The sequence below is a fragment of the Gigantopelta aegis genome, chromosome 9 (assembly GCF_016097555.1).
Source record: "Gigantopelta aegis isolate Gae_Host chromosome 9, Gae_host_genome, whole genome shotgun sequence".
Classification (NCBI taxonomy): Eukaryota; Metazoa; Mollusca; class Gastropoda; order Neomphalida; family Peltospiridae; genus Gigantopelta; species Gigantopelta aegis.
This window is the reverse complement of record NC_054707.1, coordinates 70,406,364-70,431,659: the sequence shown is the minus strand read 5'-3', so window position 1 is coordinate 70,431,659 and position 25,296 is coordinate 70,406,364. Positions and strand designations below refer to the sequence as shown.

The following is a 25,296-nucleotide window of genomic DNA, read 5'->3' as shown; positions in this document are numbered from 1 at the left end:
CCACACGTGTGATAATTGAGAAAAGCTAACACACACACGTGTGATAATGGAGAAACGCTTCCAGGGGAACTTAATTAATAAAGGAATTACAACTCTATTCCTAACTGGTTAATTTTTAATTAACCCTAACTACTCATTCAATAACCTTGTAATACAGACTTAATACTGGTACCTATCACAATAAAGACACTAACCTACAGTTTACCTAGGTCCTCTAGGATGACTGGTTAAGCTTTTTATATAAATTAGATCAGTGAGCCTACAGATTACTGCGTCAGATGACCGGCAGCACCGTCTAAATAATATTGGTATAATACAGTATTAAAATATTTAAAGTCACATCAATCACATCAAGGTTATACAACAGAGCAGAAAATATATAATTACTAAGTCCAAACGGACTAACGTTCCCCCTGGACGCCTTCCAATATGTTTCTCCCTGATATCTCTAAAACCCTAGCTATTTATCATAAAACTGAATATCGCGGCACCGGTACATCGCGGCACCGAATACTATGATGTGTATATTTCCACAGTAACCAAACAGTATTTTTCTCTTACAAGCCTAGACTTCCTGACGCCTAGTCGCCAAATCACGGTTGTAAAAACCGCACTCGCGGAGGTATTACGTAACTACTGGCCACATGGCCTCCACATCTGGACTAAGTGCATATTGGGATGCACGGTCGCGCGAAGGTATTACGTAACAAGGTGCCCACCTGGGCTAAGTGCATATTGGAACTGCACACGGCCCTCTAAAACAATTAATATCGCCACAGGCGAAAAGAAATTAAGTGCATGTACCTTCACAACAAAACAAACTTATTACATTGGTCTGACAGTCTATAATACAAAAACAAAGAAGAAAAAGTCAGGTCAGTTCAGAGGGTTTTACGTGCACATTCAGATCAAGCTGTTGCAGCGCACGCCTGTCATGGGCACAGATGCCGGCCTTGGCCAGTTCTCTGTCCATGACATGAAAGGGGTTGGGGTGGGTGGGAGAGGGGACCCCCCATACTGGCAGATGCAAGAAAGCACCAGCAGTCCGACCGGGGTCGGTAGCGAGCGGGGGGGGGGGGGGGGGGGGGGGGGGGGGGGGGGGGGGGGGGGGTAGTTTTGATGTTATGAAAAAAGAAGTAAGACAACCGTCATAGATAAATAGTTTATTACATTTATAAAAGTGTAACAGTGACATAAATATTATGATCCGACATCGTGGCTGACGTGCCTGTCGTTGTTAACAACGTTCACTCGTTTACTTTACGTGTAACACACAACAACCTCATTTTTAGTATATTTGTGCCTTTTCATTACCAACCGACATCGTCCAAATTAATGTCTTCGTGTAATATGTATAATATTGTGTGCGTGTGTGTGTGTGTGTAGTGTATGTGTGTGTGTGTAGTGTATGTGTGTGTGTGTAGTGTATGTGTGTGTATGTAGCGTGTGTGTAGTGTGTAGTGTGTATGTGTGTGTGTAGTGTATATGTGTGTGTAGTGTAGGTGTGTGTGTGTAGTGTATGTGTGTGTATGTAGCGTGTGTGTAGTGTCTAGTGTGTGTGTATGTATGTGTGTGTGTGTGTAGTGTATATGTGTGTAGTGTATATGTGTGTGTAGTGTGTGTGTGTGTGTGTAGTGTGTGTGTGTGTGTGTGTGTGTAGTGTATATGTGTGTGTAGTGTGTGTGTGTGTATATACATGTAGGTTTAATACGATGAAAATACCATTCTTGGACCTTTAGCACACATATTAAATGAAATATTTACAGTCAAATTCTTTAGTTTAAAAAATAAATACTATTATTATACACGTATAACTTACTACTAGTATAGACGGAAAGCAGCAGAATTCCCCAACTGGAATTTCGAAAGAGAAGTGGGGCGTCTTTCATCTTTTGTCACAAAACTGCAACGATTCCGTTACAGTTCTTAATAATGAATAATTAGTTTGTAATCGTAAGTATAATAATATATTAAACTTTTGCTTAATCTATACAACATTATTCACGGGTTCTAGTACATTTGTATCACAGATCATAAACACAGATATTAATCGGACGGAATTCACAATTATCATAGTTAGTCTTTTTTATAACACTTTTCATGTTGTATCTCTTAAATATTTACAGATACCTAATACAAAATAAAAACCATTGACCCTTTCCGAATTCGAAATTTCAACTCTTGTTTGGTTTTAAAAATACATCTGTCTTATATTTATATTTAGTTCTACAAATTGTTATCATAAAGTCCACATGACGCTGCCGATTAAATAGAATTATAGTAGGACAATAGATTATATTCGTATCACAAATACAATAATCGTTGGTCATGTTTATATATCCATATTCTTTTAAGTCTAATTTAAAACGCTGATCTTGAATTTTGATTTACAACCAGTTCAGGTGCGTGGAACGGAATTTTAGCAGGAGCGGGTCTAGACCACAGGTACTGTGGTCTAGACTGGCAGCGAAGTTTATTAAGGAGTCGAGTCAATATATATACAGAACTTCACATACGTTGTTTTCGCTTCCTATTTATTGCACGAGTTTATTTTGCGCAAGAATATATACCACAAGACCGCTATGTTCTTTCGCAAAATAAACGAGTGCAATAAATAGGAAGCGAAAACAACGTATGTGAAGTTTTGTATTTATTACTTACCTTCTTTTAGGTTTTACAAAAACAGTTTTTAATTTAACGTCATAACAACACTTTGTTAAATCTATGATCAAAACTCCTTTCATGGATTTACTAAACGTTAAGATTCACACTCTGCAGCAACCTTGTGTAATGTTTCAAATATGATGTGATATCATTTGTAAATCATATATGACATCAGTAAATAAAAGGCGCTAACTGCGATAAAAAGAAAAAGGGAATTCCCCATTTAAACGTTCCGGTCCATATGGCACATATGTGAGATACATAATAAATTTATCACACGGTTTCAAAATGTCTTTATCACTATAGTAAGATTGAATAGGTATGTAATAACTTGAAAAAAGAACATTTGCTTTAGCAAGGAAGAATTTCGACTAACAAAACCCTCCCTCTGTACACGCGCCTGCAATTATACTGACGTCATTTTCTTTAAGCCAATCACGTGTCGGCCTGGTTTTTCATTCGAATTCAGAACTGGTCTAGTGGTATGCAAATTAAGTGACATCTATTGATAATTAACATTAATGGCACCAAAAAAAAAAGAAGAGAAAAAAAACAAAAAAAAAAAAACAAACTAATTATTTACATCTCTAGTCATCAAAGAAAACGGATATAATATTTTTATATAAACATACATGCGAATTATGAACACTTATTGAACACATGCATTTTGGTGAACACGTGACAGGTATATACAATATCAATAAGTAATACAGAGTTCGGTACTGCAACTACAATAGTGTATTTATAACATAAACTCTTATCCAAACAGTGCTGTTTGTTTATTATTTAACAGAAACACACTGAACTTTAATAATGAATATTACGGACAAAAAATACAAATCAGTTTTTATTACAAATGTTTATCAACTATATACAAGGATGTGAGTTGACTGGACCCAGTCAAATCGTCCGAGTGTGGTCTCGACAAAACCTCTGTATAGGCCCTACTGAACGCAACCTAGCGTCGAGAATTATTCCGTTCGTTAACATTCGAGATACCAATTCGATGATTCCAATTTTGAAAGAAACTACTTTCAAATAAAGTTGAAACAATACCCATTTAGTAGATCCTTATGTAGTCACTTCTAAATAACTTACGGTTACCTAAAAATATTTTATTTAAAATATATAGTTAATTCGTACGGTAATGTGTTACAAAGAATCAAAATGTCAAAGTTATAGATCATTATATGAAGGCTTATTAGAAAACTATTAATTATTTTAATATAGACAAACATTGTACAAGTATATACATAAGTAATGAAACTAATTATTCGGATATCATTTCACCGTGCTTATATGAGCAATATGGCCAATGACACAACGGATGAATAAATAATGTACAATGATACAGGATTGTTTTCACGACATGATGTTACAGTGCGTATATAAATAATATACCACGAAACTATGTATTATTATTACTCTGATGCAAACGATAGCGAACTTATAAATGTCAACATTTACGATATCACAGACTGTTTGCCTCTCGGGTGACGTGGGCAACGACATCAGACGTCGTTGAGGTTGTCGTTGAGGTTGATTGGGAACACTTTATTTCTTGTCTTGAAGTGCTTGACGACCATGAAGGCGGCCACGGCTAAAATGGTCACCGCGACCACTGTACCGATCGTGCTTCCTATGATGGTGGACACGTTGTCGACGCCCGTGCCTGCAACTGCAATAATAATAATAATAAAGAGAATAAATTTATTTATGTAAAATGTTTGTTTTGTTTAAACAATTTGTGGTTCGGAGTAGGCGCACGTGCAGGTATTTTAGAAGGAAGGAAGGAAGGAAGGAAGGAAGGAAATATTTTACTTAACGACGCACTCAACACATTTTATTTACGGTTATATGGTGTCAGACATGGTTAAAGGCCACACAGATACTGAAAGAGGAAACCCACTGTCGCCACTTCATGGGCTACTCTTTTCGATTAGGAGCAAGGGATCTTTTATATGCATCATCCCACAGACAGGATAGTACATACCACGGCATTAGTTACACCAGTTGTGGAGCACTGGCTGGGACGGGAAATAGCCCAATGGGTCCACCGAAGGGCATCGATCCTACACCGACCGCGCATCAAGCGAACGCTTTACCACCGGGCTACGTTCCGCCCCGTTTAGCAGGGAAGGGGATCCAGACTGTGGCGAGACTATTTTATAGAGAGGTCGAGATATGTATTAATCATCGGCTATTGGATGTCAAACATTTGGTAATTTAGACGTATAGTCTTAGAGAGGAAACCCGCTACATTTTTCCATAAACTGCAAGGGATCTTTTATATGCACCATCCTACAGATAGGATGGCACATACCACGGCCTTACAGCCTGCGCCAGTAGTGGTGCAGCCAAGATAGGCGATACCGAGAATACTATACAGGGCCCGCGGAGTGTGGGAAGGTCACTGTTGGGAAATATAGTCCCAGTACAGCTGTAAATGGGGATATGGGATGGAAAGAAATGTTTTATTTAACGACGCACTCAATACATTATATTTACTGTTATATGGCGTCAGACATATGGTTAAGGACCACATAGATATTGAGAGAGAAAACCCGCTGTCGCCACTTCATGGGCTACTCTTTTCGCAGCAAGGGATTTAGCAGCAAGGGGTCTTTTATATGCACCATCCCATGGACAGGATAGCACATACCACGGCTTTTAATGTACTAGTCGTGGTGCACTGGCTGGAGCGAGAAATAGCCAAGTGGGCCCACTGACGGGGATCGATCCCAAACCGACCGCGCATCATGCGAGCGCTTTACCACTGGGCTACGTCTCGCCCCGATATGGGATGGATTCCAATGAAAGTGTCTCCGTGGAAGGCTGTACTTGGACGATGGAGCAGACTTGTTAATATGAACAACAGAAGAGTAATGTGTTAATAAACATATTTTTATCTGGTCAGAATTTTTTTTTAAAAGTATGATTTAAGAATTGGGATTTTAATGTACACCAGTTTTGTTTGCAACAGAATATTCAGAACTTTTGTAATGTTAATGTAGGTTTACCGATATTTATTAATAAAATATCTGTTATATGAGGATCTTCGTTTTAATTGTCCCAAAATGCTCAGTTATGTTGTACTTGGTTTCGAAAAGTGATGTGTCTTAATGTCAGAGCCTAACCTTGCATTTGTAACAGCCAAAACCTGTTTTTATATTTTACAACGTCGTAGAAACCTTTTATACACACAATAGTGTTATTATTACTATTGTTTTAATTGTACATACTTGTATTATTTAACTATACTGTGTCTCATAATTCCATAAGGAAAGGAAAGGACATATTTTGTATTTAACGACGCACTCAGCACATTTTATTTACGGTTATATGGTGTCGGATATATCGTTAAGGACCACACAGATATTGAGGGAGGAAACCCGCTGTCGCCACTTCATGGGCTACTCTTTTCGATTAGCAGCAAGGGATCTTTTATATGCATTATTCCATAGACAGGATAGCACATACGACGGGCTTTGATGTACCATTCGTGGTGCACTGGCTGAAGCGAGAAATAGTCCAATGGGCCCACCGACGGGGATCGATCCCAAATCGACCACGCATCAAACGAGCGCTTTACCACTGGGCTACGTGTCACCCAATTCCAATAAGGAATGGCTATGTACTTTTATGCTTGTATAATGTGTGATGTACATAAAGTGAGAAGTTAATAAGTTATTTATTTGTCGGTCTGTCAATCCAGTGGCCTGGATGATGTAAATTTGAGGGTCGAAGTAGGTGTGTGCGCAGGAATTTTAGCGGTGGGTTAGACTGGCGAGTGAATGTTATAGAGAGGTCGAGACATGCTTCACCGGAAAATGTATTTTAAAAAGGAAATTTACTTGCGATGTGTGTGTGTGTGTGTGTGTGTGTGTGTGTGTGTGTGTGCGTCTGTGTGTGTGTGTGTGTGTGTATGTGTGTGTGTGTGTGTCTCTGTGTGTCTGTGTGTCTCTGTGTGTCTGTGTGTGTCTGTCTGTGTGTGTGTGTGTGTGTGTGTGTGTGTGTGTGTGTGCGTCTCTGTGTGTGTGTGTATGTGTGTGTGTGTGTGTGTCTGTGTGTGTGTGTCTGTGTGTCTGTGTGTGTGTGTGTGTCTGTGTCTGTGTGTCTCTGTGTGTGTGTGTCTGTGTGTGTGTGTGTCTGTGTGTGTCTGTGTGTGTGTGTGTGTGTGTGTGTGTGTGTGTTCGGCAACTAAAACCTACCTGCGGTACACGACCCTGCGAAGGGAGCAAACCGGTTATGGGGATTTTGGGGAAAATGCGCTTGCGAGAAAATATTTATTTTAGGTGTTCAAATATGATATTTTCAGCCTTCTAAGCAACATTTACAAGAGAAAAACAATGGGAAGGGAGAGGGGAGAGGGGGAGAGGGGGAGAGGGGGAGAGGGCTTGGCCCAGCGGCACACCCTGTTCCGCAGCCTCTGCTACATGAGTTGCCATTAGATACTGGTGTGGGATGTTTTAAAACATATCTAATAAAAAGCAGTGGCAAAATAGATACATTTTTAAACAACGAGGTTTTAGAAACTGAAACTTCTGTTCCAAATAAATTTGTTTGTTTCATTGGACTTCGTTTCTTCCTAAAATTTCTTCTTACGGCGCTTTCAGTTACACTTAATCTATGCGTGTCAGCAATATAATTTTGATTAATTTGATTTGGATTTGACATGTAGGATATCACCGCGATGCAGCCAATCAGATGTCTTTAAACCGATTACCATCATATGTTGGATATTGCCGTGTGTCATCATAAATTCGCACAATGTTCTCTCAAACACTCGCGTAGGAAAAATGTTTTATTTGACAAAATGTCATACATTACACACCAACAGGATTATAAGATAAAGGACAATAGGGGTCAAAATCAGGGGTCAAAATCAGGGGTCAAAATCAGGGGCCGGTAAGCTATAAATTGTGCCGAACAGAATTAAAGTCTGCCGGAAAAACATGATCATAAAGTATACACGCAAAATATTGAAATGAAATGTACAGTGATATTGTAAAGACATTTATGCATTATTTACAGATAATTATTTAAAAATTGCAAACAGAGGGACACCCGCAGTACGGTAGTATATTATGATAAAGGACCACACCTATACCAGGTGTATGTACAGGACATTTCGAGGGGAGGGGCAAATTAGACTGTGACCAGCAAAGTTCCTATGGGGGAAGGTTCGAATCATACTCGCTCGGAAAATTATTACACAGCATTTTACAAGTGACACCTGCCCTGAAGGACTGAGGGAAGACGGGTTTATCGTTTCGAGCACCACGGAAGGGGCAGGTCGTAAAGCTACGATCAACGTTTCTGAAATACCGAATTATATCGTAATGAATGTAACGGAAATTTAATTATACCGCGGATCTTGGGGATTGGACCAGGGGTCACGACCCCTCCTCTAAATATAACAAAGTGCTTTTTTTGTCTTAAAAACCCCCACAAAAAAACATTTCATTGGTTTGCCCTTTTCAGGAGCTGGTCCATGAACCCTTTTCACCTTAGTCCTCCCAAACTATTTTTCTGGATCCGCCCCTGCCACCCCATGACTCCCCATGGACCAGGTATCCCCACGTACCTGCTACAGCAAACACAGAGAATGTTGTCAGATGGGTGGATGAACAGGTGACGGAGGTGGCTGTTTGTCCGCTAGTCGTCAATCCGGTCTCCTTCCATTCCGAAGTGGCCGTGTTCCAGAACCGACACACGTACGTCTTGCCCGTTTGGCCACGAGTTATCACGAAGTCGAACGAGACCGGGTTCGTTAGGCCCGTCTCTTCTCCGAGAAGATCACCTGTAAACACATAAGTTAAAGATAACGTTTTTTGTTGTTGTTTAACACCACTAAAGTACATTGATTGATTGAGTCTGGTAAACGTTGGGGTTGCTACATTCCACCGACCAAAATGCATATTGAATGTCCCTTGCTGCTTTTCCAAAACCGTAAATATTATTATTAGATATAGTAATGCAAAGTCTGTTTTCCAAAACCGTAACTATTATTATTAGATATAGTAATGCAAAGTCTTTGTTCGTATACAACGAAAGTTAAAGTTAAAAGTTTGTTTAATGACGTCACCAAATCACATTGATTTAATCATCAGCTATTGGATGTCAAACATTTCGTCATTTATATTATCACAGTTGTTTGATTTAAATCATGATATAAATCACTGCAAAAAAATCATGCATTTCGATTTTTTTTGATTTTTTATTATGTTTCATTTGATTTTTATGATTATTGCATTTATTTTTATTGATTATTTTGTAAACATGTGATTTATCAATTAACTTGCAGTACAAAAAATGAAGTGTTATTTAAAATCAATTGTTACTTACGCTAGATAATATAAGTTGTAGAAGCATATCACGGGGGGTATATGGCTTTTTATGTACCCTCTGTGTGTTCTTTTACCCCGAGCCGAAGGCGAGTGGGTAGAAGAGCACACAGAGGGTACACAAAAAGCCATATACCCCGAGAGATGCTTCTACAACGAATTTGTCTTGCCGACATGTTAAACAATATAGCCAAATAATCAAAATAACGCCAGACAATAATTGTTAACAATTTATTTCGAGGTATTTCCTTTCAGAATGCAGTGAAGCTTCCAAATCGTGTATTTAATAGGGAGCAAGTATTCAATTCAGAAGCTTCAAATTAAAGTAAAAAAAAAAAAAATCAAATAAATCTGATTTAAATTTTAAAAAATCAGATTTTTTATTGATTAAAAAAAAAAAATCATGATTTTTTTCAACCCTGTATATTATTATAGTGTATGGTGAAATTGTTATGTTTTTAGAAAAGGAATATTTTTTTCAATGTTTAATTAACCGATTTTGTATACGTGATGTTTACGAATGGTAAAACATTCTTATATTAATGATATTAGAGTTAAGCAGGCGAGAAAACGAATCAACAAGTTGTTCTGTAAAAGTAAGACAATTCCATGAGAGAGAGAGAGAGAGAGAGAGAGAGAGAGAGAGAGAGAGAGAGAGAGAGAGAGAGAGAGAGAGAGAGAGAGAGAGGAGGAGAGGGGGAGGGGGGGGAGGGAGGAAGGAAATGGTTTATTTAACGACACACTCAACACATTTTATTTACGGTTATATGGTGTCGGACATATGCTTAAGGACCACCCATATATTGAGGGAAGAAACCCGCTGTCGCCACTTCACGGGCTACTCTTTTCAATTAGCAGCAAGGGATCTTTTATATGCACCATCTCATAGACAGGATAGCACATACCACGGCCTTTGATGTACCACTAACTACTAACAACTAACCCACTGTCCTGGACAGACATCCCAGATAGCAGAGGTGTGTGCCTAGGACAGCGTGCTTGAACCTTAATTGGATATAAGCATGAAAATAAGTTGAAATGGAATGAAAATGTATTATTGGATATCACTGTACTCGTTCATGCTCCAGCGAAAATCCGTCCTGGTCAAGAGACCGTTGACACCACAACGTGAACTGGATGAATAAAATTCTGTATTGTACACATCATTGTGTAATAACCTGATATTATTACCCACCTGTGGTTGGGTCCGATAACACCACGTCCAATACGTCGCCCACTCTGCTTGCCTGGTCAGTAGAAGATGTAGAAAGAGGATCCTGGTCGGTGTTGTAGCTGCGGATCTGAATACCAACCCCCGTACAGGTGGATGATCCGCCACCACACGAGTAACTAGAATACCTGGAAAACGGAGAAGTTGGTGTTTTAGTGGTACATGATTACAAAAGGATTTTACCAGGGCCGATTGACGGGGAATAGGCAGTCCCGACTTTTCACTGTTGCTATTTATGGGCCCCAAAAGCAGAAAGAAAGACGTTCGCGCCTCTTAAACCCTCTTAAAAAGCCCATACATTGTATTTCTTGGGCAGATCTAGGAGTTGATTAATGGCTGGCATTTTAAGAAATTGTGAATTTGTAAGTGTTAGTGAAATAAACCGCTCCGAGCGTTTTAATAAGTGTACTCAAAAGGGAGTTGTGGGTAGTGGGATAAACCCCTTCCAAAAAAAAAAAAAAACCCCAAACCGGAATTTGCAACAAAAATATTAATGAAAAGTGGATTAATACTGTGACCGATTACTAACATGTGTACTTAGTAACTAGGCGACATAAAGCACAGTGCGACACTCTCCGGATAGTTATTCTACCTCATCCTCCTTTTGAAAAGCTAACTATAGGCTATACTAAAAAGAAGAAGAAAAAAAGAGTTAAAACTGGCTATGGTTATTAAAAACGCTTCCCCAAGTTCAGCCACATTTCACTAACGTTCGCCGTGGACATTTGGTTTACCGTGAACCGCATAAACCATACGTTGTTCTGCTAGCTCTGGCTGAACCAAGCCCTGGCCACAATTTTGAACTAATACTATCAACAACAACAAGAACAACAAGAACAACAAGAACAAAATCTTACTTTGAACCAATGGACGTTCCGAAATTGACGGTGGTCGCATCTGCTGCGGACTTGGCCTGGTTGCCGTCCGTTGGAATCTTGTACATGAACAGCTCGGTGTGGGTGCTCTCCGTTATCGTCTGCGACTCGCCGAGTGCGAACCCGATCCTGGCGACCTTGTCCTTGAGCGCGTTCAGACTGACCACGCTGGCGTCGCTGACCCCGCGGGCCGCCACCTCCTTGAGCCACTTCCTGATCTTCTCCACCTGGGCACCATACATCTTGATCTTGTTGTTGTAGTAGTACTGGACAATGGTCAGCCGGTAGGACGCCAGGGACAGCAGGTCGGCGTCCCCCGTGAAGGAGACGGGCAGGATGTCCATGGTGGCCAGCATGGTCTGCGCGAACGCGTCCTGCATGGTGTTGGTGCTCATCGCTGACTGGATCGTCGTTATCAGAAGCGCGTTCACGCTCGACGTCGTAACCGTGCTCCGGCGGCGGCGGCGTCTGGCGTTCGTCGAGGACGTAGCGATCAGCTTGTCCGCGTACACTGCGTGACCTACAGCAGCCTTCTCTGAATCGCCTGAATAAAGAAAGTTACTGGATGCCAAACATTTGGTAATTCTGACATTGAGAAAAAGTGAACGTCTGTTTTGTTTAACGACAACACTAGAGCACAAATTGGTTTATTAATCTTCAGCTACTGGATGCCAAACATTTGGTATTTCTGACAGGGGGAGGGGGGTGGGGGGAATAAAAGTTTGTTTTGTTTCATAATACCATTATTTATTAATTATCGGCTACTGGATGCCAAACATTTGGTAATTCTGACATGAGCAAAACGTTAAAGTCTGTTTTGTTTAACGACACCACTAGACCACAAATTGGTTTATTAATCATCGAATACCAAACATTTGGTAATTCTGACATGGGAAAAACAGTTAAAGTTTGTTTTGTTTAACGACGCAGACAGATGACATTAATGTATTAATCATCGGCTGCTTGATGACAACCATTTAGTAATTCTGAGAGGAAAAAAGAAAGTTTATTTTATTTACATTACAATGCAACCGTCGAGCTGGTCAACGTTGTCGCGACAGTTAACAGTCCAAGTCTAGCATTTGAGAGAAAAAAGTTACTTTATTTTGTTTAACCCACCACTAGAGACCATTGCTTTTTTAATCACCGGCTACTAGACGTCAAACATTTAGTAATTCTGACATGGGGGAGGAGGAAGTTAAATTTTGTTTTGTGTGAAGGCATCACTAGATCACATTGATTTCTTAATCATATCCTAATGGATGTCAAACATTTGATAATTCTGACATAGTAGTCTTAGATGGGGTAAAAGTTAAATTTTGTTTTGTTTAACAACACCACTAGATCACACTGATTTATTAATCATCGGCTACTGGATGTTAAACATTTGGTAATTCTAATATTTAAGAGAGGAAATCCGCTACATTTTTCGATTAGTAGCATGGGATCATTTATATGTACTATGCACCATTCCACAGACAGGACATAACACACCACAACCTTGGTGCATGGTGCAGTGGAACAATACGAAACGTAGCTCAACGGGCCACTGACGGGGAAGACTTTTAACACTGGGGTACACGTCCCGCCCCTATCTGTAGTGGAAAGGAAAGGGATATGGGCCAAATTGACGAAGAATTCTCAGTCATTTTATCAACGTTTTAACTCACCTGATTTTATCGCTGTCTGAGTCTCCGCCATAACCTGCGGTTTCTTAGCAACCACGTCGGCATCGGAAATAGGATTCACCGTTACCGGATTTGTTGTCGTGTAAATTCTGCAACCTCCCCGTTTGGCACAGACCTACAATTCATATCACAAAGCATGTACATTAGAGAGGCAGAGCCGATTTATCCTAGTAGCACATGTAGCGGTGATGTGTACATTTATTTTCCCGAGATCATTGTTTCCCTCTCCCCGAGGGGGTTGAAAAATATATATCCTGAGAAGGGAGCTAAATTTTTTTTTTTTTTAAAAGCTTACCATCAAATTGCATAAGTTAAATTTTCTTTTATTATAGAGTTATGAAAGTAACTGATGGAACAACCAAGGTAATGCACGAGTCGTTCTACCCTTTCTTTCGCTGTACTAATATAATCGACTACTTCAATCGGAATGCAATTGAAGCTGCATACCTTGGCTGTTCTAGCATTTTGTTTTTACCCCTGTATTAGACGCGCTCTCTCACAGATGGTTGACCTAATTATTGACCCAACAAGGTATTATATGACAATATATACATTTGATTTGTACCTAAAAGTATTTTATTGAACCATCAACATAACCACCATATCACACTTATTATTGATATTTTATAAAAAATAATTGAATTATGGGTACGGTCCATAATTCTGAAAAAAATAACGGCTATTTGGAGAGCAGAGGTGTGACGTATTATTTTGAGTCACGTAACGGGCATTCCCCGAATAACCGCAGTGTCAAAACGATTTACTTATACTTATATATTAATTTATTTTAGTAACAGAAACATGTTAAACGACGACAATCCCGACTAGTTAGGCCTTTGCATCTATAGGTAAATTTATCGTTAGTCATACGCGAAAAACTCTAAACATCTGGATCACAAACACCGTCATTTTCCACCTTGTCAAATTCATTATTATACAAAATATGCCATAACAGCTGACTTGGGATAGGAATTGTTACAATTTAAAAGAATACTCTGAACTAGACGGTGTTTATATACGATGTAACTATATATACGAAGGCCGTGTCTATAGCCTCCACTAACGAGGGCTAGCTATATTCACAGCAAAAATGTATATAGGCGGTAAATAAGTACATGTATTTGATTGATCCATATTACCGAACCATCTGGAACAGGAGGAATACATACCAAGTACTGTACGAACAGGTATGTTTTGAATAGGGGAGGGGGTGGGGGAGTATATGAATTTAGCGGACCCTTTTGTGTACGTTTTCCATAGATATATGAATAGCGTCATATTGTCCCTACAGTACTAACAAAAAATTAATTATAATAAATAAATAAATAAATAATAATAATAATAATAATAATAATAATAATAATAATAATAATGATGATGATGATGATGATGATGATGATGATGATGATGATGATGATGATGATGATGATGATGATGATGAATAAATAAAAATAACAATTACAAATTATCAGCGGCTGAGGTAGATTAACTGAAAGAGAAACTAACTACGGACAGTACACAAACTAACAACAGGGCTTGAACTTAATAATGTTTCACTGATTGCAATGTTGAGGCTGCTTACGTACATTTTATAAAAAAGTTAATTTTACTGTAAATAAATATTACTAAAAGGTTATTTTGCTGTATTTAGTCCCATTTCAAATGCTCAAAATTGCAAGGGCAATAAAACTCAAAATACATTTTTTATAGACTACTAGTAAAGCTAAGACCACTCCCGGTTCCCCCTCTAAATTTATGTAATGTTTTTGTAACAACCGTGGCTGGCCATGATTTTCAGTCATTTCGTGAAATGCCTGGAATTTTCAGTCATTTCGCGTATTGCCTGGTGGTCACAGGCACTTCACGAAATGACTGATTTGTTTAGGCATTACACGTAATGACTGGTTTCACAGATTGACTAACATATATAGGCCTAGTCTCATCACTAGGAGTCTGTTTTTGCGTATTTTTTATGTCTCATCACAAGAAGTTCCAAATTTAAAAAAAATAAGCGTATCATGGAATTCCCTCGATCGTAATTCAATTAAAATATTTTGGATCATACAATAACTAGGTTTGGTATTCCAAATGAATGTAAGTTTCATTTATAATGCATATTTAGAGAAACAAGGCCCACTAAATCCGTGATTGAGATCCTTTAAAAATGAGATTTAAACTAAATATAATGTGATGGTAATTAGTTAAGACACTTTTTTATTTACGCAGAATTAAAAAAAAGAAGTTATTTGAGTTGATATCAATTTAACGTTAATCATTATATAGTTGGAACCGATGAATTGGAATGTATCGGTTCCCTTTTCATACAAACGGACTGTAGACAATTTTAATAAGTTTGAAGCATTTAAAAATAAAAGGAATGATTAGATCTTCGGCGTGTCATTAACATAGTTTTACAACTATAGAATGTGCCATTAGGATATTAATACAGCTATAGAATGTGCCATTAGGATATTAATACAGCTATAGAATGTGCCATTAGGATATTAATACAGCTATAGAATGTGCCATTAGGATGTTAATACAGCTATAGAATGTGCCATTAGGATATTAATACAGATATAGAATGTGCCATTAGGATATTAATACAGATATATAATGTGCCATTAGGATATTAATACAGCTATAGAATGTGCCATTAGGATATTAATACAGATATAGAATGTGCCATTAGGATATTAATACAGATATAGAATGTGCCATTAGGATATTAATACAGATATAGAATGTGCCATTAGGATATTAATACAGCTATAGAATGTGCCATTAGGATATTAATACGGCTATAGAATGTGCCATTAAGATATTAATTCAGATATAGAATGTGCCATTAAGATATTAATACAGATATAGAATGTGCCATTAAGATATTAATACAGCTATAGAATGTGCCATTAGGATATTAATACGGCTATAGAATGTGCCATTAGGATATTAATACAGATATATAATGTGACATTAGGATATTAATACAGCTATAGAATGTGCCATTAGGATATTAATACAGATATAGAATGTGCCATTAAGATATTAATACGGCTATAGAATGTGCCATTAGAATATTAATACAGATATAGAATGTGCCATTAGGATATTAATACAGCTATAGAATGTGCCATTAGGATATTAATACGGCTACAGAATGTGCCATTATGATATTAATACAGATATAGAATGTGTCATTAGGATATTAATACGGCTATAGAATGTCTCATTAGGATATTAATATGGCTACAAAATGTGTCATTATGAAATTAATACGGCTATAAAATGTGTCATTATGATAAAAATACAGCTATAGAATGTGTCATTAAGGTATTAATATGGCTATAGAATGTGTTATTAATATATTAATACAGCTATAGAATGTGCCATCAAGTTATCAATACAGCTATAGAATGTGTCATTAAGTTATTAATACAGCTATAGAATGTGTCATTAAGTTATTAATACGGCTATAGCATGTGTTATTAATATATTAATACAGTTATAGAATGTCTCATTAGGATATTAATATGGCTACAAAATGTGTCATTAGGATATTAATATGGCTACAAAATGTGTCATTATGAAATTAATACGGCTATAAAATGTGTCATTATGATAAAAATACAGCTATAGAATGTGTCATTAAGTTATTAATATGGCTATAGAATGTGTTATTAATATATTAATACAGCTATAGAATGTGCCATCAAGTTATCAATACAGCTATAGAATGTGTCATTAAGTTATTAATACAGCTATAGAATGTGTCATTAAGTTATTAATACGGCTATAGCATGTGTTATTAATATATTAATACAGTTATAGAATGTCTCATTAGGATATTAATATGGCTACAAAATGTGTCATTAGGATATTAATACAGCTACATCATGTGTCATTGGGATATTAATACAGCTATAGAATATGTCATTAAGATATTGATACAGGTATAGAATGTGCCATTAGGATATTAATACAGATATAGAATGTGCCATTAGGATATTAATACAGCTATAGAATGTGCCATTAGGATATTAATACGGCTATAGAATGTGCCATTAAGATATTAATACAGATATAGAATGTTCCATTAAGATATTAACACAGATATAGAATGTACCATAAAGTTATTAATACAGCTATAGAATGTGCCATTACGATATTAATACGGCTATAGAATGTGCCATTAGGATATCAATACAGATATAGAATGTGCCATTAGGATATCAATACAGATATAGAATGTGCCATTAGGATATTAATACATCTATAGAATGTGCCATTAGGATATTAATACAGATGTAGAATGTGCCATTAAGATATTAATACGGCTATAGAATGTGCCATTAGGATATTAATACAGCTACAGAATGTGCCATTAGGATATTAATACGGCTATAGAATGTCTCATTAGGATATTAATTTGGCTACAAAATGTGTCATTATGATATTAATACGGCTATAAAATGTGTCATTATGATAAAAATACAGCTATAGAATGTGTCATTAAGTTATTAATATGGCTATAGAATGTGTTATTAATATATTAATACAGCTATAGAATGTGCCATCAAGTTATCAATACAGCTATAGAGTGTGTCATTAAGTTATCAATACAGCTATAGAATGTTTCATTAAGTTATTAATACAGCTATAGGATGTGTCATTAAGTTATTAATACGGCTATAGCATGTGTTATTAATATATTAATACAGCTATAGAATGTCTCATTAGGATATTAATATGGCTACAAAATGTGTCATTAGGATATTAACACGGCTATAGAATGTGTCATTAGGATATTAATACAGCTACATCATGTGTCATTGGGATATTAATACAGCTATAGAATATGTCATTAAGATATTGATACAGGTATAGAATGTGTCATTAAGATATTAATACAGCTTTAGAATGTGTCATTACGATATTAATACAACTATAGAATGTGCCATTACTATATTAATACAGCTATAGAATGTGCCATTAAGATGCATTAAGTTATTAATACAGCTACATAATGTGATTACTGATATATTCGAGAATGTACTAAAAGAAACAAAGTTTGCTTCTGGTTAAAAAATAGCATAAGTGTTCACTGAGTAATCATCGACTGATGAATGTCAGTTATTTGATCAACTATAGAATGCAACATATTCAGAAATGTACTACAAGAACTAAGAAGGAATCATCCGAAGTGTTTCTAGGTGGTTCTAATATCAAGAAATGCATTTTAACAGTGTCAAAACGCACGTATCTATGAGAAGTAACGGTTATGGAAATGGGTTCTAGTCTACATTTTAAGGGTATTTCCCTGTCTCAACGTCACAGACTTTTGTTTTACTCTATTGTAACATTATCCAAATCTGTTATAGTTTTGTACATTATCCAAATCTGTTATAGTTTTGCACATTATCCAAATCTGTTATAGTTTTGCACATTATCCAAATCTGTTATAGTTTTGCACATTATCCAAATCTGTTATAGTTTTGCACATTAGCCAAATCTGTTATAGTTTTGTACATTATCCAAATCTGTTATAGTTTTGTACATTATCCAAATCTGTTATAGTTTTGTACATTAGCCAGCGTCAATTTTAGCAGGTTGAAACTCAGGTCTGCCACTTTAATTTTCCTGACTTTCTTTTACGAAACGTAAACCATTCACACCAGTGACTACTACCTCGAAATAAAAGTAAACCATTCACACCAGTGACTACTTACCTCGAAAGAAAAGTAAACCATTCACACCAGTGACTACTTACCTCGAAAGAAAGTAAACCATTCACACCAGTGACTACTTACCTCGAAAGAAAAGTAATTTCCACTTGAAGACAGAGGTTTTGGTCCATACAAAACGGTGTGACTCCCAATGGATAACTTGGGACTGAGCTGGTGGTATTTGAGACTGCTATTGGTAGACTGATATAACTTATAAGAGAGAGGGATGCCATCAGTGTCCGTCAAACATTTTGATACACTCAGATATAACTGTAGAAAGAGAAAAATAAAGAATTCTTAAAAACTAATGGAACTTTAAAGCGGCAGTATCCGGAATATTTTTATTATTTAAGCATATAGAACAGAAAATCCAATTACGTTTGGTGCATATATGACACTGCACTCCGCATTGGTTTCACTACGCAGGCTTATCCAGGTCAAAAACAAAGCCAGTATTTCGAAAGTGGGACACTTTTGACGGGCTCCTGCCGATCTCGGTTTTCATTGGCTTATGACAATTGTGAAATTCCCCAACAAGAGATCACGTGAGATTTCGCAATTTTTGAACAAATTTAACTGTCTTGATTGAGGGGTCGTCTCATATCTCCAAAGCATATTTATATCCATAGAGGTATGGTACAATGCCTTTCCAGAGGTCGGTGGATGGGGGATTTGCCTTGAAATTTTGACAGTGGCCAGCTGTTGGCATACGCGTTACATGTAAGGGAGTGTTAAACACCCCCCCCCCCCTCCCTAACTTTACCATTTCCAAACGAAAGAATATTTATTTGAATTTGTCGATTTTAACACGTAAAATTAAGAAGTGAAAACGTTCATTGTCTACTTTAGTATATTTTATTAAAAAATATATACATGATTAATGTGTTACTAATATACAAACTAAACTTTGAAAGTTCTACTAACACTTTATAAAATATTAATTCTGAAATAGGAAGGTACGATTGTCGATAATACGTTGTCAAGATCAAACCGGTTTTAACTAAAGACTCTAGTACCGTATCCTCAACCGAACGTTCTTCAAACAGCGCAAGATTTCTCTTTTAATTTTTTGAGACGAACCCAACAATTTAAAATCAGCAAAAGCACGTGTTAACTGAAACTGACAAGAGGCTGTCGTTTGTGCTTTGCCGAGCTATGGCAGCACAGGCGACGAATCAAGCGTATACTTTTGATGATCTCCGTTCATTGCGAACACACACGAGCTTTTTAAAAGTGCATTTGAGCTTGTATTTCATATTTGTACATGATGTTATAATATGGTAACCAGAGAATGTAACTTTAAAACCCCCACAACCAACACACAAAAAGACAACACGTACATGTATGTGCATAAATAAGACAAATATATATTTGGTGATAAATATGTAAATATTATATATTTTGTATTTATTTGATACTTATCAGCAACAATATAATATATATATACGCACACACACATATATATATATATACAGACACATGTATAATATATATATACACACACACATATATATAGACAGACACACACACACACACACAGACTGACACACACACACACACACAGACAGACACACACACACACACACTGACACACACACACACACAGACTGACACACACACACACACAGACAGACACACAGACACACAGATGATATATATATATATATATATATATATATATATATATATATATATATATATATATACTAGCGGAAACAAGTAACAGTGTAACCTAAAAAATCAGATAAAATTAGCACCGCTCAATATTTTAGCCTGATGTTTTGCACAGTTGACCAGTGAACGCACCACCACGCAATCGCTGGGTCAATTCCGTATTGGCACGTGCCGTTTCACTTCTTGGACATGGGTCTGTTTTTCAAGCTTTTTCCGCCCAACATTTTACTGCTCCAGCTTTTGTCGACTTTGCTACTGTCGGGTCATTGTTTGGCAACCGGCGGAACAGAAAAGCAGGGGTTTTTTTTCGGTTGAAAGTGGTCGTAGAGCAATGCCCAGGCTAAATGAAAATGACCGCCTTCGCGCAATTGGTATGATCCAGGCTGGTATGCTCCATCGCGCTGTTGCTACGCAATTTGGTGTCCACATAAACACTATTCAGGCTTTGTGGAGACGTTTTCAACAATTTGGTAATGTCAGAGACCGACCACGTGCAGGTCGTCCACGCGTGACGTCACGACAGCAGGACAATCATATCCGACTCGTGCACCTCAGGAATCACTTCCAAACGGCAAGTCTGACAGCGCGGACCATTCCTGGATTGCGTGCCATCAGCCCCAGAACTGTACGGAATTGATTACGTGAACGGCGTATCCGTCCGCGACGTCCGGTTGTCCGTCCAGTTTTGCTAAGACGCCATCGTGTAGCACGTCTGGTTGGTGTAGAAGACACTTGCGCTTTAATCGCCGAGACTGGGCGGGTATTCTGTTTACGGACGAGTCCAGGTTTCACTTAGACAGCAGCGATAGCCGTTCAAGAGTCTCTCGTCGTGTTGGAGAACGTTTTAGTGACGCCTGTCTTGTGGAGCGACGTGCATTTGGCGGAGGCAGTGTCATGGTTTGGGGTGGCATCACGTCAACTGGACGAACACCTATTGTGGTCATCGATGGCAATTTGAACGCTGTACACTACCGTGACGACATTATCCAGGCTCACGTCATCCCATTTATGCAAGGACAGCAACGTCACATCACGCTTCAGCAAGACAACGCTAGACCTCACGTCGCCCGGGTGGTAAGAGATTTTCTAGCGCAGCAGAACATCGATGTGTTGCAGTGGCCTGCAGTCTCACCCGATCTTGCACCAATCGACACGTCTGGGATGAGATGCAACGTCGTGTACGTGCGCTGCCTAATCAGCCGGTGACGTTGGCAGCGCTGGGTCAGACGTTAGTCCAAATCTGGAACGGCATTCCCCAGGCATTCTTCAACAATTTGGTAGGCTCTATGAGGCGACGGTACCAGGCCTGCATCGACGCAAACGGTGGCCATACGCGATATTAACTTTGTGAACTGGTTTTTGACCCCCGTGTCTTTCATCCCCAATACCAATGAAATGATGGATGCTGTGACATTTTAAATGAATTGAAGTTTTGCAGAATTGCCTAATAAACAATGCTATCTGATCGTTTCATCGTTGTATGTCTTAAAATTATGTTTTTATCAACATGATAACCATACAGTTACTTTTTTCCGCTAGTATATATATATATATACATACACACACACACATATAGACACAAACACACACACACACAGAGAGACAGACACACACACACACACACAGACAGACACACAGACACACAGGTATATATATATATATATATATATATATATATATATATATATATATATATATATATACACACACATACATACATACATATACGTATGTATGTCAGTAAAAATGCGTCCACCGGTGTCGTTAAACCTTCCTTTTCTTTCCTGGCGTCATGACACTAGGGGCGGGATGTAACCTAGTGGTAAAGTGTTTGCTTGATGCGCGGTCGATCTGGGATCGATCCCCGTTGGTGGGCACATTGGTTTATTTCTCGTTCAATACAGTGCACCGCGACTGGTATATCAAAGGCTGTGGTATGTGATATCATTGCTGTGGGATAGTGCATATAAAAGACCCCTTGTTACTAATGGAAACTTGTAGCGGGTTTCCTCTCTAAGACTGTGTCAAAATTACGAAATGTTTGATATCCAATAGCTGATGATTAATAAATCCACGTGCTCTAGAAGTGTCGTTAAACTAAACAAACTTTATTATGACTCACCGGGCTCATCTCCGTGTATGACGACGGCGCGCTCATGACGCACGACGTGACGCCTTTGTAGATATAGAACTCGATGGTCTGCGTCGCTACCTTATTGTTACTGTCGGTGACGGTGCAAGTTATGATGTATTTGAGACCGCGTTCCAAAACACCTTTAATTAAAAAAACAGATATTAAAGGTGCATTCTTTAAGTTGCCAGTGTCATATTTCGCTATCTGTTTAAAACAATAATAATAATAAAAAACATTATTCGTGATAAACAACAACAAATTAGGTTAATTAACTCGAGAATACCATAGGTGTAGTGTACTCCTCCCTAGATTAATTAAAAACACGTAAGTTAAAATTGTCCCCTTAAATAATTACCCTTCCGCCATGTGAACAATAATGGACATGAAAAAGATGTTTGTACTTTGAACTTGAAACTCGGCGTAAAAATCATCTACTCTATTGTTAATTAATATTTTTCCTTTTCTTTAGTTTTGTTGTTTACATACCCGTTTCTCTTTTATTAACTGTAGACATTTCAGCGTTAACGAGTGTTCTTGTCATGTATGTCAAGTGTTAAATGTATTTGTGTTGTCCTCTTGTTGCGAACTGTAATGTGTATGGTTGTAATAAATTTTGAAATCTTAAAAAGGCACTAAAATTTAACACTTCGATTACCATCTTTTATTGTGAGAAAACCAACGTAGAGATTTGAACCAACTGAGCGAAGTTGCTGCTCCAAATTGTTAGGATCAGTGAAATTGATGGAACCGTATCCTGAAACGAAATAAAGTACCACACTTCAGCGTATTGTTTAGTCAGTAATAATGAGACACCAATCTATAGCTGCGTTCATACATACACTTTAAACTGGTTCAACTAAATTGGTATTGTTAAACCAGTTTCAAATGTAAGTGTGAACGCGATCATCTCACTATATCGGAAAAGCTAAACCGGCTCAGCTAAAACACTTCGATCTGTGGTTCAGATAAACTGGTATAACTAAAACAGTTTAAATATAATTGTGAAAGCAAACTGTTTTAGTTAAACCAGTATAAGGCGGAAGTGTCAGCTAGTAACGTCAGTCAGAATAGGCAGTGAGTGCGTTAGAAACTCGTAGTCCATTGTTGTTTCGATGCCTTGTGTAAATGCGGATAACTTACACTCCCGCTTTATACCGTTGTAGCTGTACTTGTGAACTCTTGTCATTTTCAACCAAAACGTGTTTTAGCTAAAGGGTCAATCCATTCAAATCCACCTTTTGAGACCAGCCATTATATTTAAATTTTAAGTAATAACAATGATGACACAGTAATGAAAACAAAACAAGGGCTCTATTATTGCAGTTAAACTTTGCTTTGTTTAATAACACCACTTGACAGGTGGAGCACGGACTTACCGTCGACAGGTGGAGCACGGACTTGCCGTCGACAGGTGGAGCACGGACTTGCCGTCGACAGGTGGAGCACGGACTTGCCGTCGACAGGTGGAGCACGGACTTGCCGTCGACAGGTGGAGCACGGACTTGCCGTCGACAGGTGGAGCACGGACTTACCGTCGACACTAGAGCACGGACTTACCGTCGACACTAGAGCACGGACTTACCGTCGACAGGTGGAGCACGGACATACCGTCGACAGGTGGAGCACGGACTTACCGTCGACAGGTGGAGCACGGACTTGCCGTCGACAGGTGGAGCACGGACTTGCCGTCGACAGGTGGAGCACGGACTTGCCGTCGACACTAGAGCACGGACTTACCGTCGACACGTGGAGAACGGACTTACGTGGAGCACGGACTTATTGTCGACAGGTGGAGCACGGACTTACCGTCGACAGGTGGAGCACGGACTTACTGTCAACATGTGGAGCACGGACTTTCCGTCGACATGTTGAGCATGGACTTACCTTCAGTGTCCTGTGCGTCCCAGACTACCGACAACAAGCTGTTCCCAGATGTTATTTTTGCAATCAGCGAGACAGGGCGAGACACATCAAACTTTCTATTCCCCAGTAACGTCACCTGGAAAAAAAAAGAATCAATTTGGAAGATATGGTTTAAGTATCTATGCTTGTCAATGAGTGAAATCGACTTTAGATTCAGAAAGTATAGACGTTCGGGCTCCCATTTCGCCCGAACTACAAGCAAATGCCTGAATCTGGATAACAACATTCATTCATATTAGCATTATTGCCAAAAAGCTATTTAGGGTAAATACATGGTATGTTGTTTGAATACAGCGAGATAACAAAATAATAATGTCGTAGTCTGGGACGTAGCCAGAGAGGAAAAAACGCCGAAGCAAACACAGACCTGTAAAATAAATATCAGTGTCATGGGAAAAATGAAATAAATCTGGGGAAATTCCAGATGAGGCAAACGCCACTGGTAGTAATTACTAAACATGTTACTCCATAAAAGGAGGCAGCACTTGTTTATATTCCGCCGTGGGCAGAACTCTTGGTCAACGTCAGATAGCAGTACACAGTTAGCTCCCTTGTATACGCACTCGCGACACGAGTTGGCTTCTTGTTTTTGCATAAATCCACGTTTGAAGGCTAACTGTTAAGCTTAGTGATAGCTAATGATAGCTAGTTTAAAACTGCATTGGATGTTTAAACCGTTTGGCTGTAACGAGCCTCCGTATTTATGGTCTGGGCTTCACGTGAGTACAACAAAGGGTAATTTTCAAACATAGCTGATTAAAAAACCCCAAAACAAGCTTAATACCTGAACTTTTATTCAAATGAGAATTTTTGAAAGATTTGTTGCTTGTATGGGTGTGAAGATTGTCAAAAGTGCATGCACCCCTCCCCCAACCCCAACCCCCCCAAAAAAACCTATATATTTTTGGAACATATCTTAGAATTTTGGGCATACAATCAGGGAACTGGCACAGAACTCAATTTGAATATCCTTACATAAAGATAAACTAGTGCATAACGTTTTTTTTTTTTTATATTTTTTTGTTTCGTTTTTT

At 38.2% G+C, this 25,296-nt stretch overlaps 1 protein-coding gene across 1 annotated transcript in view; it reads right to left on the bottom strand.

Annotated features, from left to right (window-relative positions):
• Positions 1-2,634: 2,634 nt before the first annotated feature.
• Positions 2,635-25,296, bottom strand: part of LOC121381729 (pneumococcal serine-rich repeat protein-like) — an 83,101-nt gene continuing 60,439 nt past the window's right edge. The window contains exons 20-28 of the mRNA XM_041511076.1: positions 24,224-24,338; positions 22,995-23,093; positions 22,328-22,479; positions 18,616-18,801; positions 12,788-12,920; positions 11,100-11,661; positions 10,207-10,370; positions 8,252-8,467; positions 2,635-4,342 (exon numbers count right to left, since the gene is read on the bottom strand). Of these exons, the coding sequence (XP_041367010.1) occupies positions 4,176-4,342; positions 8,252-8,467; positions 10,207-10,370; positions 11,100-11,661; positions 12,788-12,920; positions 18,616-18,801; positions 22,328-22,479; positions 22,995-23,093; positions 24,224-24,338 (1,794 nt within the window). The 3' untranslated portion in view covers positions 2,635-4,175. The remainder of the gene's footprint in view (positions 4,343-8,251; positions 8,468-10,206; positions 10,371-11,099; positions 11,662-12,787; positions 12,921-18,615; positions 18,802-22,327; positions 22,480-22,994; positions 23,094-24,223; positions 24,339-25,296) is intronic.